This window comes from Syngnathus leptorhynchus, chromosome 7 (assembly GCF_054491065.1).
Source record: "Syngnathus leptorhynchus isolate UIUO chromosome 7, UIUO_Slep, whole genome shotgun sequence".
In the NCBI taxonomy this organism is placed as follows: domain Eukaryota; kingdom Metazoa; phylum Chordata; class Actinopteri; order Syngnathiformes; family Syngnathidae; genus Syngnathus; species Syngnathus leptorhynchus.
In genome coordinates this window covers 12,131,503-12,146,379 of record NC_141201.1, presented here as the reverse complement: position 1 = coordinate 12,146,379, position 14,877 = coordinate 12,131,503, and the positions used below count along the sequence as shown (strand labels likewise).

Genomic DNA, 14,877 nt, shown 5'->3' with positions numbered 1-14,877 from the left:
CTTTTGTCGCAGTTCAGTGTTTGGAAGATATGCCGCTGGTGACACACTCTGGGAAGAAAGTCTTGCTATTCTGCCAATAAAAGGGTCCACAAGAGGAGAAGATTTATTCAAGTCTTTCATGGACTTCGCTTATGAAAAAAATCTACCTATAGATAAACTTCTTTCAGTGTGTACTGATAGTGCTCTGTGTATGGTGGGGAATTGTGGCGCTTCTCCGTGAACATGAAAAAAGATCCATCTTAAGTTTCCATTGGATTCTACACCAGGAGGCACTTTGTGCTCAGATGTGTGATGGGCAGCTTGGCGAAGTGATGTCGCTGGTCATTCATGTGATCAACTTTATAGTTGCCCGAGCCTTAAATGATCGCCAGTTTAAAACACTGCTGGATGAAGTTAGAAATAACTATCACGGTCTGCTTTTGCACAGCAATGTGCGTTGGTTGTCAAGAGGGAAAGTGCTCAGCCGTTTTGCGTCTTGCCTGACCAAAATCCAGACTTTCCTTTAAATCAAAGGCATCAAGAATCTTGAGCTAGCCAAAACTGAGTGGCTCCTCAAGTTTTACTATCTCGTGGATATGACTGAACATCTGAACCAGCTCAACGTGAAAATACAAGGCATTGGAAATACAGTGTTATCCCTTCAACACCCCGTGTTTGCTTTTGAAAACAGGCTGGAGAATGGATAGAATTTAAAGATGCATGCACAGCAAGTGAGCCCACAAATAGTGTTATCGCTTCAACACGCCGTGTTTGCTTTTGAAAACAAGCTGGAGCTCTTTATCAAGGATCTTAAAACAGGTTGTTGACTACATTTTGAAAAACTGAGAGAATTTAAAGATGCATGCACACCAAGTGAGCCCACTCAAAACATTGATCTCCACCAACTAGCTGGCTTCACATCCAGTCTCAAAGCACACGTTGGAGAATTTTGTGAGCACGCTCGTCTTTTTAAGTTCATCACCCATCCAAATGAGTGTTCACTGAACACAGCCGACCTAAGTTACATTCCTGATGTCTCCCTCAGATCTTTTGAAGCTGAAATGGCTGACCTGAAAGCCCCAGAAATGTGGGTGGATAAGTTCAAGTCACTTAATGAAGATTTGGAAACAATCACACGACAGAAAGCAGAGTTGGCAAGCAAGCATGTGGACAGAAATGAAAAAATCTCAACCTGGTATCAAAACGTGCTTCCTGTCACATACGACACAATGAAGCCTGTAAGTATTGGTGTATTGACCATGTTTGGATATACATATTCATGTGAGCAATCCTTTTCACATCTTAGAAACATCAAGTCCAACCTACGATCACGTTTAGCGGTTGAAAGCCCTGCATGAAGCTTAACCTCACCAACTACCAACCAGACTAAAGAAAAATTGGATGGATTATTCATATGCTCACACATTCACACTGACAGAAGTGTAGCAGCCAGTCCTCTCCTACACATCAGTGTGAGTGGCAATGGAAGCAAGTTGAGTGAACTGTCTTGCCGAAGTACGCAAGATCACATGACTCGAGCAGAGCGGGAATAGAATAGTAGACCCTCCGGTTACCGGATGACCGCACGACATTCTCTACAACTGCCTGTTGTTAAAAGTGATGCACAAGTACAAGGAGGAGCAGCGGCTCTACTCCGAGTCTCTCCCAGATGACCGAGCTTCTTACCTTATCTCTCAGGGAGAGCCCGGACACCCTGCGGAGGAAACACATTTTTGGCCGCTTGTATCCTGGATCTCGTTCTTTCGGTCAAGACCCATATCTTGTGACCAGAGGTGAGAGTAGGAGCACAGATCGACTGGTAAATTGAGAGCTTTGCCTTTTGACTCATCTTTCTCTTCACCATGACATTACTGCCGACGCTGCACCGATGCGCCTGTCGATCTCACGCTCCATCCTGTCCTCACTCGTGATCAAGACTCAAAGATGCTTGAACTCCTCCACTTGGGGCAGGGTCTCATCCCCGATCCTGAGAGGGCATTCCACCCTTTTCTGACCGAGGACCATGGACTCGGATTTGGAGGTGCTGACCCTCATCTCGACCACTTCACACTCGGCTGCAAACCGCTCCAGTGAGAGCTGGAGATCACAGCTTGAAGAAGCCAACAGCACCACGTCGTCTGCAAAAAGCAGAGACACAATACTGAGGTCCCCAAACCGGACACCCTCAACGCCTCAGCTGCGCCTAGAAATTCTGTCCATAAAACTTATGAACAGAATCGGTGACAAAGGGTAACCTTGGCGGAGTCCAACCCTCATTGGGAACGAATGCGACTTACTGCCGGAAACTTTGACATCGGTGATACAGGGACTGAAGTTGGTTCGGCAACCCGTACTCCCGAAGCACCCTCCACAGAACTTCCCGAGGGACACGGTCGAACGCCTTCTCCAAGTCCACAAAACACATGTGGACTGGTTGAGCGAACTCCCATGTCCCATTGAGGAACCTGCCGAAAGTGTGGAGCTGGTCCACTGTTTCACGGCCAGGACGAAAGCCACACTGCTCCTCTTGAATCCGAGGTTTGACCTCCCGACGGACCCTCCTCTCCAGCACCCTTGAATAGACCTTACCAGGGAGGCTGTGGAGTGTGATTCCTTTGTATTTGAACACACCCTCCGGTCCCCCTTCTCAAAGAGGGGAACCACAGTCTGCCAATCCAGAGGTACCGCCCGCGATGTCCACGCGATGTTGCAGAGGCGTGTCAACCAGGACAGTCCCACAACATCCAGAACCTTTAAAAACTCTGGGCGGATATCATCCACCCCTGGGGCCTTGCCCCGAGGAATTTTTTAACTACTTCAGTGACTTCGACCGCAGAGATTGGAGAGTACACCTCAGCGTCTCCAAGCCCTGCTTCCACAATGGAAGGCGTGTCGGTGGAATTGAGGAGGTCTTCAAAGTATTCTCCCCACCGACTCACGACGTCCTAAGTCGAGGTCAGCAGCACGCCATCTCCACTGTAAACAGTGTTGACGGTGCACTGCTTCCCCCTCCTGAGACGCCGGATGGTGGACCAGAATCTCCTTGAAGCCATCTAGAAGTCATTCTTCATGGCATTCCGCTTGGCCATCCGGTACCTGTCGGCTGCCTCCGGAGTCCCACAGCCAAAATGGCCCGATAGTACTCCTTCTTCAGCTTGACGGCATCCCTTACCGCCGGTGTCCACCAGCGGGTTCGGGGATTGCCGCCACGACAGGCACTGACCACCTTACGGCCACAGCTCCGGTCGGCTGCCTCAACAATGGATGTTTCATGCTTTACATGTTTGTTTAAACGTCGGTCTGTCATGTCATCGTGCATCTTTAATGTGAAAACTAAATGTACCAGTATGATCTGCACTGTATATTTTTAGGATAATACCATGCCAACTTAATCAGGCTTACCTGCCAAAAAGTGCTGACAGTACTGCACATTATTGGAGGCCAAAACTAGTGGATGGTTGGAGGTGAAGGGTGGCTGCAGTTCATTCCACTGTGGAGTTCTGTTTTGGATGAAAAAAAACCCCACCAAAAAGCATAATTGGTTTATTTAATACTTTGTTAAAATATGGGATGTGTTAAAAAAAAGGGTCACCTTGCTAAAGTCCAGCATGCCTTTGGAGAGGTATGAAGTTCTAAAGCAGTGTCATGGCTTATCTTTTGTGTTGTGCTTACTGGCCGAGGTTCGAGAACATGCTCTACTAAGTTACCATAGCAGCTGATGATGTACAAGGAGTCGAAAATGGTTTGCCTTGATTTATCTGTAAAGAGGATGAAAACAATTTAGAGAAAGCAATGCATAATTTAGGCCTCATCATAAACTGGTGAAAATTGTAACCATCAACCAAAAGTGTCATTCAATCTATCAATCATGTGACTAATGCACAGCTTTGTCAGTTCTGTCCTGGCTCTGGTCGAATGGTTTTAATGCATTTGGGCTGTGAATTTTCTGGACATGGAGGTAAATGCAGCCATTGGGGGCCCAAGCCAGTGTCTTTTCTGTGCCGGTCCCAAGCTCGGGTAAATGCAGAGGGTTGGGTCAGGAAGGGCATCCGACGTAAAAAAAATTACCAAACTTTCTCATGCGAACCATCTGGAAACAGATGGTTTGCTGTGGCGACCCCTGAGGGGAAAAGCCAAAAGAAAAAGAAGATTTAAGGATACCCATAAAGGTAAGTTAAAGGTTGCTGATATCAACTGAGTATGTTGCTGTGATCATGTGCGTCTTTGACAAAAAGTGAGTATATTGTTACTACTGTCTACTGTTGTGCCGTTTGTCTGATTGCGGTTTGTTTCGTCTGTGCACCGTTTGATTGATAGCTTCGGCACACTCCTTTAAGTACGCATCGTACGAGTAGCCATTATGCAGCGGCACGGTGACTAACAGCCGCCAGCAAATGCATTTTGTTGTCTCGATGACTTATGTTTGGTGTGTTGCTGACAGTATTTCATTTATGGTTGTTTATTTAGTATAGCAGAACCGTTATGCGCAGTTAGTTATGTAATGTGTGCCGTCTACTAGTGTTGTGTCATGTCAGAAGTTGAACGTTGACTTACGTGCTGTATTTCTGTCTGTTGCAGAACCACACACACACACCCCACACACCCTTCACGCGCTTCATACAATCATCACAAACAAAAGAATCACATTCACACACCCAAAGACTCACCCATGTACACGGCACACACCTGCTCTCATATCCTTACGACCAAACGTGCAGCTACACCCTTTTGCCAGTTTGCCTGTATGCCCCCTTGAGCCACATAGGGTGCCTGTTACTTTTTTGCCAATAATTCAGTCAAGCAATCAAATTTCAAATTCAAATGTATCTATTTCTTTCTTTCTTTCTTTCTTTCTTTCTTTCTTTCTTTCTTTCTTTCTTTCTTTCTTTCTTTCTTTCTTTCTTTCTTTCTTTCTTTCTTTCTTTCTTTCTTTCTTTCCAACACTTGCTGTTGTTTGATTACCGTCCTTTAGCAAAAGCTTTGTAGCCATTGAAGACAACTCTCTGCTTCTGTGAAATTCTTTGTGAATGTTGAAGACCCAACAGCAGTGCTATGCCAACAACAAGCCTTGGATTAAGAGTGGCATCAAGGGCCTCCTGAATCGTAAGAAGCGGGCCTTCAAGGACAGTGATAAGCAGTAGCTCAAGCAAGTGTAGAGGGAGCTCAGGGCCCAGCTCAAGATAGCGAGTTCATTTTATAGGAAGACGTTAGATCAGAAGCTGCAGCGGAACAGCATGAAGGAGGTGAGGGACGGGATGAGTTTGATGGCCGGCTGCAACCCAAAGCAAGGTGTCACCAATAGCGATGGTGTGGAGAGGGCAAACCAGCTGAATGACACGTGGAGAAGACTCTGGAGTGATTGTGGCTTCACCACTTCAGGCCTCAGGTTCGGCATGCTCTCGACCCTCTACAATTTGCGCATTAGGAGAAGGTGAGGGCGGAAGATGCTGTTGCCTACATGCTGGATCGCAATCTCTCTCTCACCTGGACAAGGGAAAAGGGGTTGTGAGGATTGCTTTCATGGATTTCTCTAGCATCTTTAACACCATTAACCCTATGCTCCTGAAAGACTACATGTTGGTGATGGGCGTGAGCTCAGACCTGAGGATGTGGATCATGGATTACATGACAGGCAGACCTCAGTATGTGCGCATGGGAGGTTGTAGGTCAGGCATGATGAGGAGCAACGTGGGAGGTCCGCAGGGAACGGTGCTCTCTCCCTTCCTATTCACCCTGTAAACCTCTGACTTCCAGTACAATTCTGAGTTCTGCTAAGTGCAGAAGGTTACAGACGACACTGCGATTGTTGGCTGTATTCGAGATATACAGGAGAAGGAATACAAGACCCTGGTTCGGTGCTTCGCCAGTTGGTGTGGCTCCAACCACCTGCACCTAAACACCGCCACGTCCAGGGAAATAGTAGTGGACTTCAGGAGGCCCAGGCCTCATCCTGAGCCGGTGACCATCAATGGGGACTGTGTGCAGACCTGTAAATATCTTGGAGTGTTGCTGAATGACAAACTCTACTGGTCTGCTCATGTGGACAATGTGGACGGCTGTATTTCCCAGGCGGTTGGCATCCTTCAATGTCTCCAATGTGACGCTGCAGACGTTTTATCAATCTGTTGTGACGAGCGCCCTCTTCTTTGCAGTGACGTGCTGGGGGCGGGGGCAACCTCAAAAAGAGGGATGCTTCTTGCCAGGACAAACTGGTGAGAAAAGCAGGTTCTGTTGTGGGCTCAGAGCTTCCTGATCTGGCGTCTGTGGCAGAATAGCGGGTGTTGGCCAGGCTGCTGTCCATCAAAGGCAACCCCAAACCCCCACTGTACAGCACCGCTACTGGGTGGAGGAGTAGCTTCAGTGGCAGGCTATTGACACCATCAGACAGCAGTTCAGTGTAACTGCATAGCCTGTCAGCATATAGCTGTGTGATTTTGCAATCCTCAGAGGAGGCAAGGCAGGAAATTGGCTCCTCCGAGCGAATCGTTTTCGGTTTTAAAATAACCATAAAAATTCAGCGATTTTGGTTCAAAATGAAACAAAACTACTGAAATTAAAAGGAAAATGACTTTATAATAAAAACAATTGAATTGTTTTTTTTCCCTTTTCATGATGGCAGGGGAGACACGGCCTCCCTTGCCTCCTGCACGTCACTGATCTGGTGTTTATTCATTTATTTGATGAGATTCTCCTCTCTTTTGTCTGACGTTTTTTGTTGTGCCTGATGTTTATATTATCTATGTTTAATTATGTATTGAATTATTAATTTATACCGCTGGCAACTGAATTTCCCCCTAGACGTTAACAAAGTATCTACCGTATTTTTCGGACTATAAGTCACCGTTTTTCCCCCATAGTTTCACAGTTTTTTTTTTAATAGTTTCGATTTATACCGTAAACAGAAGTGTGCTTTCAGCAGTTTGTAAACATATTTTTTAAGGTTGTGTTAAACTTATAATCATATCAATATAATATCTAGTATTGGAGTGCTCGTGTGGATTGGTGGTGGGGGTGAGGAATGTGCAGGCAAACTGCATGAACTTGTCTTCTTTGAAGTGTTGTGGAACAGGCCCAGGAAGGGAGTAGGGAGTACCAGACGAAGGGAGTACGGGACGGGACGAAGGGAGTACCGGATGATAACACCTATGGTTCGGTGAGGAACGAGAACAAAGAACAACACCACGTCCAGGTGGTCGGGCTTCGAGAGGAGAAAGCCCAGCCACTGACCAGAGTGATGACACCCCGTCGGCGAGGAGATGGCCATCGACCAATCATCACACAATGTTTTGCATGTTTTAATATTCAGATTGTGTATCTTTAAAACTGGGCAACCTGGAAGAATGTGTCGTCTTTTGGTGGTCACAAAAACGCACGAGTTTTAGTGTGAGGGACCCGGGACCCAGGCCTGTATTAGTGCGCTTTGTTAGGAATGAACAATTGGTAAATTCGGTCTGATTGATCTACTGGTCTTCTCTTTGATAGAACGAACTCGCAAAATTGTTAGGTGCGCCAGTGTGTGGATTGGGACATAGCAACTTGTGTTAAGTGTTGATCGCAATTTGGAGTCAGATCAATAGTTAAAAATACGTATCCTAACAACCGTACTTTTCGGACTATAAATCGTGGTTTTGTTCTTAATTTGGGTGGGGGGCGACTTATACTGAGGAGCGACTTATATGTGAATTTGAGGGGAAGGGAAACCGTGATAAACGAACCGCAATGTAGCAAGGGATTACTGTAATTTGAATTTCAAGTGACGTCAGCGGTGCGTCGGTTGTTTACATAAAGGACAAAGATTTGATGACGGGATGACGAAGATGAGGAAGGGCCCCACGTACAACATCATTAGCGGCTTTGTTTGTAAGTGACACAGAGGACGAAGAGTTTGAAGGATTTAACTATTTGGAGTGACACAGAAGGTTTGAAAAACTATTATGGCTTTTATGCATGCCCGGTCCTACTCTACGGAGCTCTCTTTCACCTCCGTGGATGGAAGTCGGGGGCCGGCGCTCGGCCGGGTGGCTGTCCGGGGACGGTGGATGGGGCTGGGACATGGCTTTTATGCACACCCGCTCCTACTCTACGGAGCTCTCTTTCACCTCCGTGAATGGAACTCGGGGGCCGGCGCTCGGCCGGGTGGCTGTCCGGGGACGGTGGATGGGGCTCGGACATGGCTTTTAAGCACGCCCGGTCCTATTTGTGCATTTTATGGCTAACGCGACTTATATTCCGAAGCGACTTTTAGTCCAAAAAATACGGTACTTAGGAGTGACTTATGTGTGAAATTATTAACACATTACTATATCATCTCACATGTTATTTTCACACAAAAAGGCAAGAGGGCACTCTAGGCCTGTGTGTCAGGATTTAGAAAGACTGGAATAATTGGAACTGCAATTGACGTTGAGTCTGACATAAGCTACGTAGAAGAGGAAGCGCCTCGTCTTCTCCCTCTAGAGTTAGCGGAGTTGTTTAAAAGTGACACAGAGGATGAAGATATCATTGGATTTAGTAATTTGGAGTGACACGGATGGTTTGGTAAACTTGTTAGCATGTTATTTATGCTATAGTTATCTGAATAACTCTTAATTTGTTACATGAGGCATGTTCTCAGCCCGTTGTTTATGTGTCATGTAACGTTAGCATATCGTATAATTATTCAGCCTGTTGTTGCCTCCATTCTATTTTTATTTTAAATTGCCTTTCAAGACGACATGTCGTTTCTTGGTGTTGGGTTTTATCAAATAATTTTTCCCAAAAAATGCTTTTCCTTCTTTATTATGCATTTTATGGCTGGTGCGACTTATACTCCGGAGCGACTTATAGTTCAGAAAACACGGCATCTGTCCAGCCATCCATAACTGTAGGCAGCAATGAGAAATACTGTATTTTCCGGACTATAAGGCGCACCTAAAAACATAACATTTTCTCAAAAGCCGACAATGTTGCAATGTTTTTCCTTATTCATATTTGTTTCAAGACTACAGTTGCAGTTAGACTTCACTTTGATGGTTAATGCAGTTATTGCAATTTAGTTGTTTTATCACAGTAGATTGGTTTATTTACAATTCAAAAACCAGAAGCCATTCATTTACAAATGTGATTGGACTTTAGTTTACATATATAAATGTTCAGATATTAAGAAATGTGATAGACAGTTTTTGCATGATTTGAATGAGGCAAAATAACATGCTTTTTCTCTCGAATATATTGTTATAATCATTTATTTTAGATGTAATCATTTTCTGTATTTAAATTAAATTTGGGGTTCAAAATGTCTTTTTTCAAACTTGAGTCTTGAAAAAGAGGGGGTCGTCTTATAATCAGGGTCGTCTTATATTCGGGGGATTACGGTATTTAGGAAAATTAGAAAACAAATCTGTGGCATAATTGGATTACTGTAAAGTAAGGAAAACATCTTTTTTAGGCAAATATGCTTGATGCTAACATTATAATGAAAGGAATAGTGCCTCTTTTGGTAAGTGTGTTGTGGTATTCAAACCTAACCTTTCTCTCTCTTCATGATGGAGTCTGTGATGAACCATGATCGGGATGAGGCAAAGATTGCAGCCACACAGAACTCTCCTCCACTGGATTTACTTGGGGACATCTGAGGCGGTGGCTTACTTTTGCTTTGGGAGGAAAATAAAGAAACGTGAAGAGAAATTAATAACATATCTGCAGAGAATTAAAATATCCCACTTCTTTTATGATATGATTTTTTGCTGCTGCAAAATGTAAAAACACTCCTGCTATCTATTCCAGGTGCGGAATGTTTCAAAATAGCACTCCTCCATGACAGTCCAGGAGGTAAATTTTTAATCCAGGGTTTTCAAGCCCACATATGGGATACCATAATGCATACAATTTAATAAAAAATATCCATTAACCATTCTTTATTTTCACACTGATCGGGAAAGAGTACAGTATTTTCTGTACTATAAGGCGCATTGGATTACAAGGTGCACCTTTATTGAATTTTTTATTTTAGAAATATTTTCATATATAGGGCGCACTGGATGAAAAGGCTCATAAAAAAGAAGCTACTGCATCAAACTGGGGTTGACTGGGGTTTCGTTATTGAAGAGAGAGCAACAGCAATGTGTACATACGTAGTCTGTTGGGTTAGACAAACTCATATAATTTTTCATGTTCATATATGTATGAATGCTCTTATTATTTTATATAAAGATGACTGCTCAATCAAGAATACACATGGGCACAGACGGCGGTGGACACAACACACACACAGGGCAGTTACTCTCCAATACACATAGATACCAAATGGTCAGGTGACGCTTTCCCGCCTTTTCTGGATAGTATAAAACCTTCTAACCTGGAGAATGGGGGTTGTTGCTTCATCTGCTGTCATGCCATGTGTACTGACCGCTATTAAACAACCCAAGATCTTGGAAATAAAGAACCAACTGTTACTCTACATCTTTGTTTTCTTTGCTCAACAACACGCAACATTATGCATCCACTAGATGGAGCTGTGCTATAGGAAATGTCAAACCGGTCAATGTGGTATTCAGTCAAACTTTATATACGGCAAACTTTATATACAATACGACATACAATACAAAAATTGCACAATAACACAACGTTGTTCAAACTTTAATGTGCATATTTGCATATCCCCGGCCACGAATCCGTCAAATCTTTCCTCTTCCGTGGTCAGGGGCGTCCCCGAAGTAATAGCTGTAAACACTTATACTGTGCGCACTCCTAGTCCAACACCACTTGTGTGAATAAAGATGCCAAAATGACATGTCCGAATTGAAGAGTTTTTTTGAACAGTTGAACGGTATACAATACAAACATTGCACAATAACACGACGTTTGAACGTTAATGTATATATTTACATATCCCCGTTGAATCCGTTGAATTCTTCCTTTTTCGTGTCTGAATTGAATAGTTGGGCGAGTGCAGCATTCATTATGCCTGGCTCCCTCTCGTCATTATCCGTCAGGATCGCTGCTATTCCCTGGCAGTTCAGTTATTATTCCTGCCTTCGCGAAAGCTCAGAGCACTGTTGAGATTGATATATAAACCCAGGCATCCACAACCCATTGACAGATAGTGGCATGCATGTCATTTTGGCATCTTTATTCACACAAGTGGTGTTGGACTAGGAGTGCGCACAGTATAAGTGTTTACCGCTATTACTTCGGTGACCCCCCTGACCACGGTTGCCGTAATGCTGAAAGCCATGCAATCTTGTAGTTTACTAGTCGTACTGAAACATTTTGGTAGAGCGCAGTGTACAACCACTATGGGTCAATAAATTCACCAATTGATCCAAATATAAGGGTTATAAGGCGTACTGTGTTTTTTTTGAGTAAATTAAAGGCTTTGAAGAGCACCTTATAGTGCAGAAAATACGGTAATAAAATATTATTCAATTTAGTTTGTGTTCCAAAACAAAGTTTGAACAAGGTACCTGGTACCCCTACCTACCTACCTACCTACCTACCTACCTACCTACCTACCTACCTACCTACCTACCTACCTACCTACCTACCTACCTACCTACCCCTACCCTACCCTACCCTACCCTACCCTACCCTACCCTACCCCACCCCACCCCACCCCACCCAGCTACCCAGTCATCAGCACCCTGTGTGGTACAGAGGTGCTTGAAAGCAGTCTGACTTTCGCCTCTTGCAATGGAATATTTATTGAGAGAAAGCAGGGTGGGGGTGAGAGTGAACAGGTTTCAGGTGTCACCTCTGCAAACTAGTTAATCAGTGCAGAGGGTCTTAGAGCTTTGTTTTACAAGGTTGTGGAAACAGATACTAGTGGAGCATTTTAGATAACTAACTAAGCAAGAATGCTTCCACATCATTTGGAAAGTTTCAACAACTGGAAATTTCAACGAGTCAAGGAAAGGTGGAAGGTTTTAACAGCGTTAATGATTCTGGTCAGCATTCCAACATAATCATACAATCAAAATAATTTGTCAACCCTAACACACTATCAGTTGTCAAACGCTGTGTTCTGTGACAAAACACATTTTTATTAGGGCTGTCACTTCAACATATTAATTAGATTGCTGAATTAATTACGGTACTTTCCGCACCATAAAGCGCTTCGGATTAAATAATCTGGGGTCTTTCCTGTACTTAATCCACACATAGGAAGCACCGCATTATACGGCGCATGCATGCCATGATTTACGGGGAAAAAAAAGCATCACAGGAGCAAGGCAGACAGTTCCGTTGTCCTTTGTGCTACGATTTAATTATGTACTGTATCGTACTCACATCATTAATCAATATTAATACGCCACAAATCTATCAAAATCCTCATCTTCTATATCCAAATTAAACAGTTTGGCTAGTTCACCATTAAACATGCCAAGTTCCCTCTCGTCATTGTCTTGTTGTTGTCACGTTGCTCTTCTGCATTGATCCCGGCTTTCCAGAAAGCTCTAATTGTGCCTCGTAAGCATGTCTCTTTGTCTATGCCATTTTAGAGCATCCTAGTGCTTTGCACAAATGATTGTATTTGTTTATCAATGATGGCGGAGGTACAGTGGAGCCTCGATTTTTGACCACAATCCGTTCCGGAAGGTTGAGAAGTGAATTGTTCAAATTCCGAATCACGTTTACCCATTACACATAATGGAAAGAAATGTAATCTGTTCCAAGCAAAACAAAACGCCTTTTTAAAGCATCTTTGTCATTTGCACATTTTTGTCCGATCGCGCAACTGCAGCGCACTGCTGAACGCGCAACCGTAGCGCGTCACCGACCGCGCAACTGCACCGCGCTGGTCGCATTATTGGGACGGAGCCGTCGCTGAAATTTTGAAAATATTTTGAAATTCCTGATGTACTTTCCAAATTTTAAGTGGACCTCGGTGCGCAGGGAGCTTAATTTGGTCCAATCGCGCAACCGCAGCGCACCGGGCGGTCACTGTTGCATTACTTTAGGAGCGTCTTTGTGTTTTAGGATGGCTTTACTGCTCCCACTTGCTTTCTTAAGAGACATGACCTCAGAGTAACGAGAATGTAATAACAAACGGAGTCAGTTGGCATGCGGGTTCTTTCGGCTCATCTCGCGAGGTTCGACAACCGAATTTCGTCCGACATCCGAAGCAAAAAAATCTTGAATTTTTTGTTCGAATACTGATTTGTTCGAGAACCGGGACGTTCGAAAACCGAGGCTCCACTGTACTTTATATATCGTTATGTGGGCCTGTGGAATAATTTGAACTGCAACTGATGAGGAGTCCAACGTCAGCGGAGCGGCGCACACGCGGTGTTGATTACATAAAGGACGATCGATGGATTTAATGCATTGGAGTGACAGACGGTTTGATAATATTGTTGTTTATATAATAGTTATTTGATATATTTTATATATCGTTATATGGGCCTGTGGAATAATTTGAATTGCAATTGATGACGAGTCCGACGACAACAGCGCGGCGCAGATGCGGCATTGTTTACATAATGGACAATCGTTGGATTTAATGATTTGGAGTGACACAGATGGTTTGATAAAGGTGTTATTTATGTTATAGTTATTTGGATAACTGTTAATGTTACGTCAAGCCCGTTCTCAGCTCTTCGTTTCTGTTTATGTCACGTTAGCATACCGTATTGTTTAGCCTGTTGTTGTTTGTTCATGTCTGTTCTTGGTGTTGGATTTTGTCAAATATATTTCCCCCAAAATGCGACTTATACTCCAGTACGTCTTGTATATGTTTCTTTTTTACTTTATTGTGCATTTTATGGCTGATGCGACGTATATTCCGAAGTGACTTTTAGTCCAAAAAATACAGTATATACTTTTTAAACAACATAGAGTCAATAGGGCTTTTCCAGCAGCAATAATGTCCATTGAGAGCAAACCATACAAGCCTCACCAGGCAAAGCACACTGCAATACTTCTGAACTATACCATTTTGACTGTATTTCCCTGATAGTGCTTAGATTAGTCTTGTTATATGTAGGAAAAAACATTTCTTCTGTTTGTAGTGAACAATTTGCTCTGAAATGGCTTACTCCTGGAGTGCAAGTTGACAAACACAATGGTCTGTGTAATGGATTTATTTTGTAAACACCCACATACGTGTATAAATGGCAGTAGGGGCTGGACTTCCCTTAATATTGACCCTGTACTGAGTCTGTTGAAACACAGGAAGGCCCCCAGCTGAGTAAAAGGATAGACATGGATACGTAAAAAAAGTTGAAGGCTTTGGTGAAATCCCAGAGGATTTGTGATTTACAAGATGTCACTCTGTTTGTTCATTCATTTCTTGAAGAAACATTTGACTTATGTGTATTGTTACTGGGTGAGGGATCATACATGATATGATGCTATGTATTCAATTTCTTTTACTGCAGATTTGGCAGACAACTCGTTAATCTATCTGCAGTCCACTTCCACAATACAATACATTATGAGACGCACGCACGCATGCACACGCATGCACGCTCGCGCACACACACACACACACACACACACACACACACACACACACACACACACACACACACACACACACACACACACACACACACACACCACACACACACTCAAAGCAATGATACCGGAGTAATGTTCTGACATAGCAGATCTCAGCTACTCAAGTTTAAAGCAGTTTGCATTATTTCATTGCAATGTTTTTCCTTGTTTGTTTCAAGACTACAATTAGTTAGACTTCACTTTGATGGTGTCACGGAACAGAGACAGGGGGACCAAGTGCAGCACGATCCTTTATTGAAAAGGGGGAAAGGGGAAGGGCAACGCTGGACTTGCGGTCTGGCTGGCGTGGCTGAGCAGCAGAGCACAGCGCGTAGTCGTAGTCGGAAGGGAGGCAGGTGGTCGAGGCAGGCGGCAATCAGAAGCGTGGTCAAAGGACGAACAAGTAGTTGGGGCAGGTGG

The 14,877-nt window shown here is 43.9% G+C and overlaps 1 protein-coding gene across 12 annotated transcripts in view; it reads right to left on the bottom strand.

The window, feature by feature from the left end:
• Nucleotides 1–14,877, bottom strand: part of bcas3 (BCAS3 microtubule associated cell migration factor) — a 211,359-nt gene that overhangs the window by 63,987 nt on the left and 132,495 nt on the right. For 7 of the 12 annotated variants that reach the window (XR_015066690.1, XR_015066691.1, XM_085916434.1 and 4 more), the window contains 3 exons: nt 9,487–9,611; nt 3,572–3,737; nt 3,382–3,479 (listed from right to left, as the gene is read on the bottom strand). Coding sequence is in view for 8 of the 12 variants with exons in the window: in XM_085916434.1 (XP_085772560.1) it covers nt 3,382–3,479; nt 3,572–3,737; nt 9,487–9,611 (389 nt within the window). In the remaining 4 variants the exon portion in view is untranslated. Of the gene's footprint in view, nt 1–3,381; nt 3,480–3,571; nt 5,872–5,966; nt 6,241–9,486; nt 9,612–14,877 lie in introns of those variants that run through there. The other 5 variants (XR_015066692.1, XR_015066693.1, XM_085916436.1 and 2 more) reach the window with 5 other exon arrangements.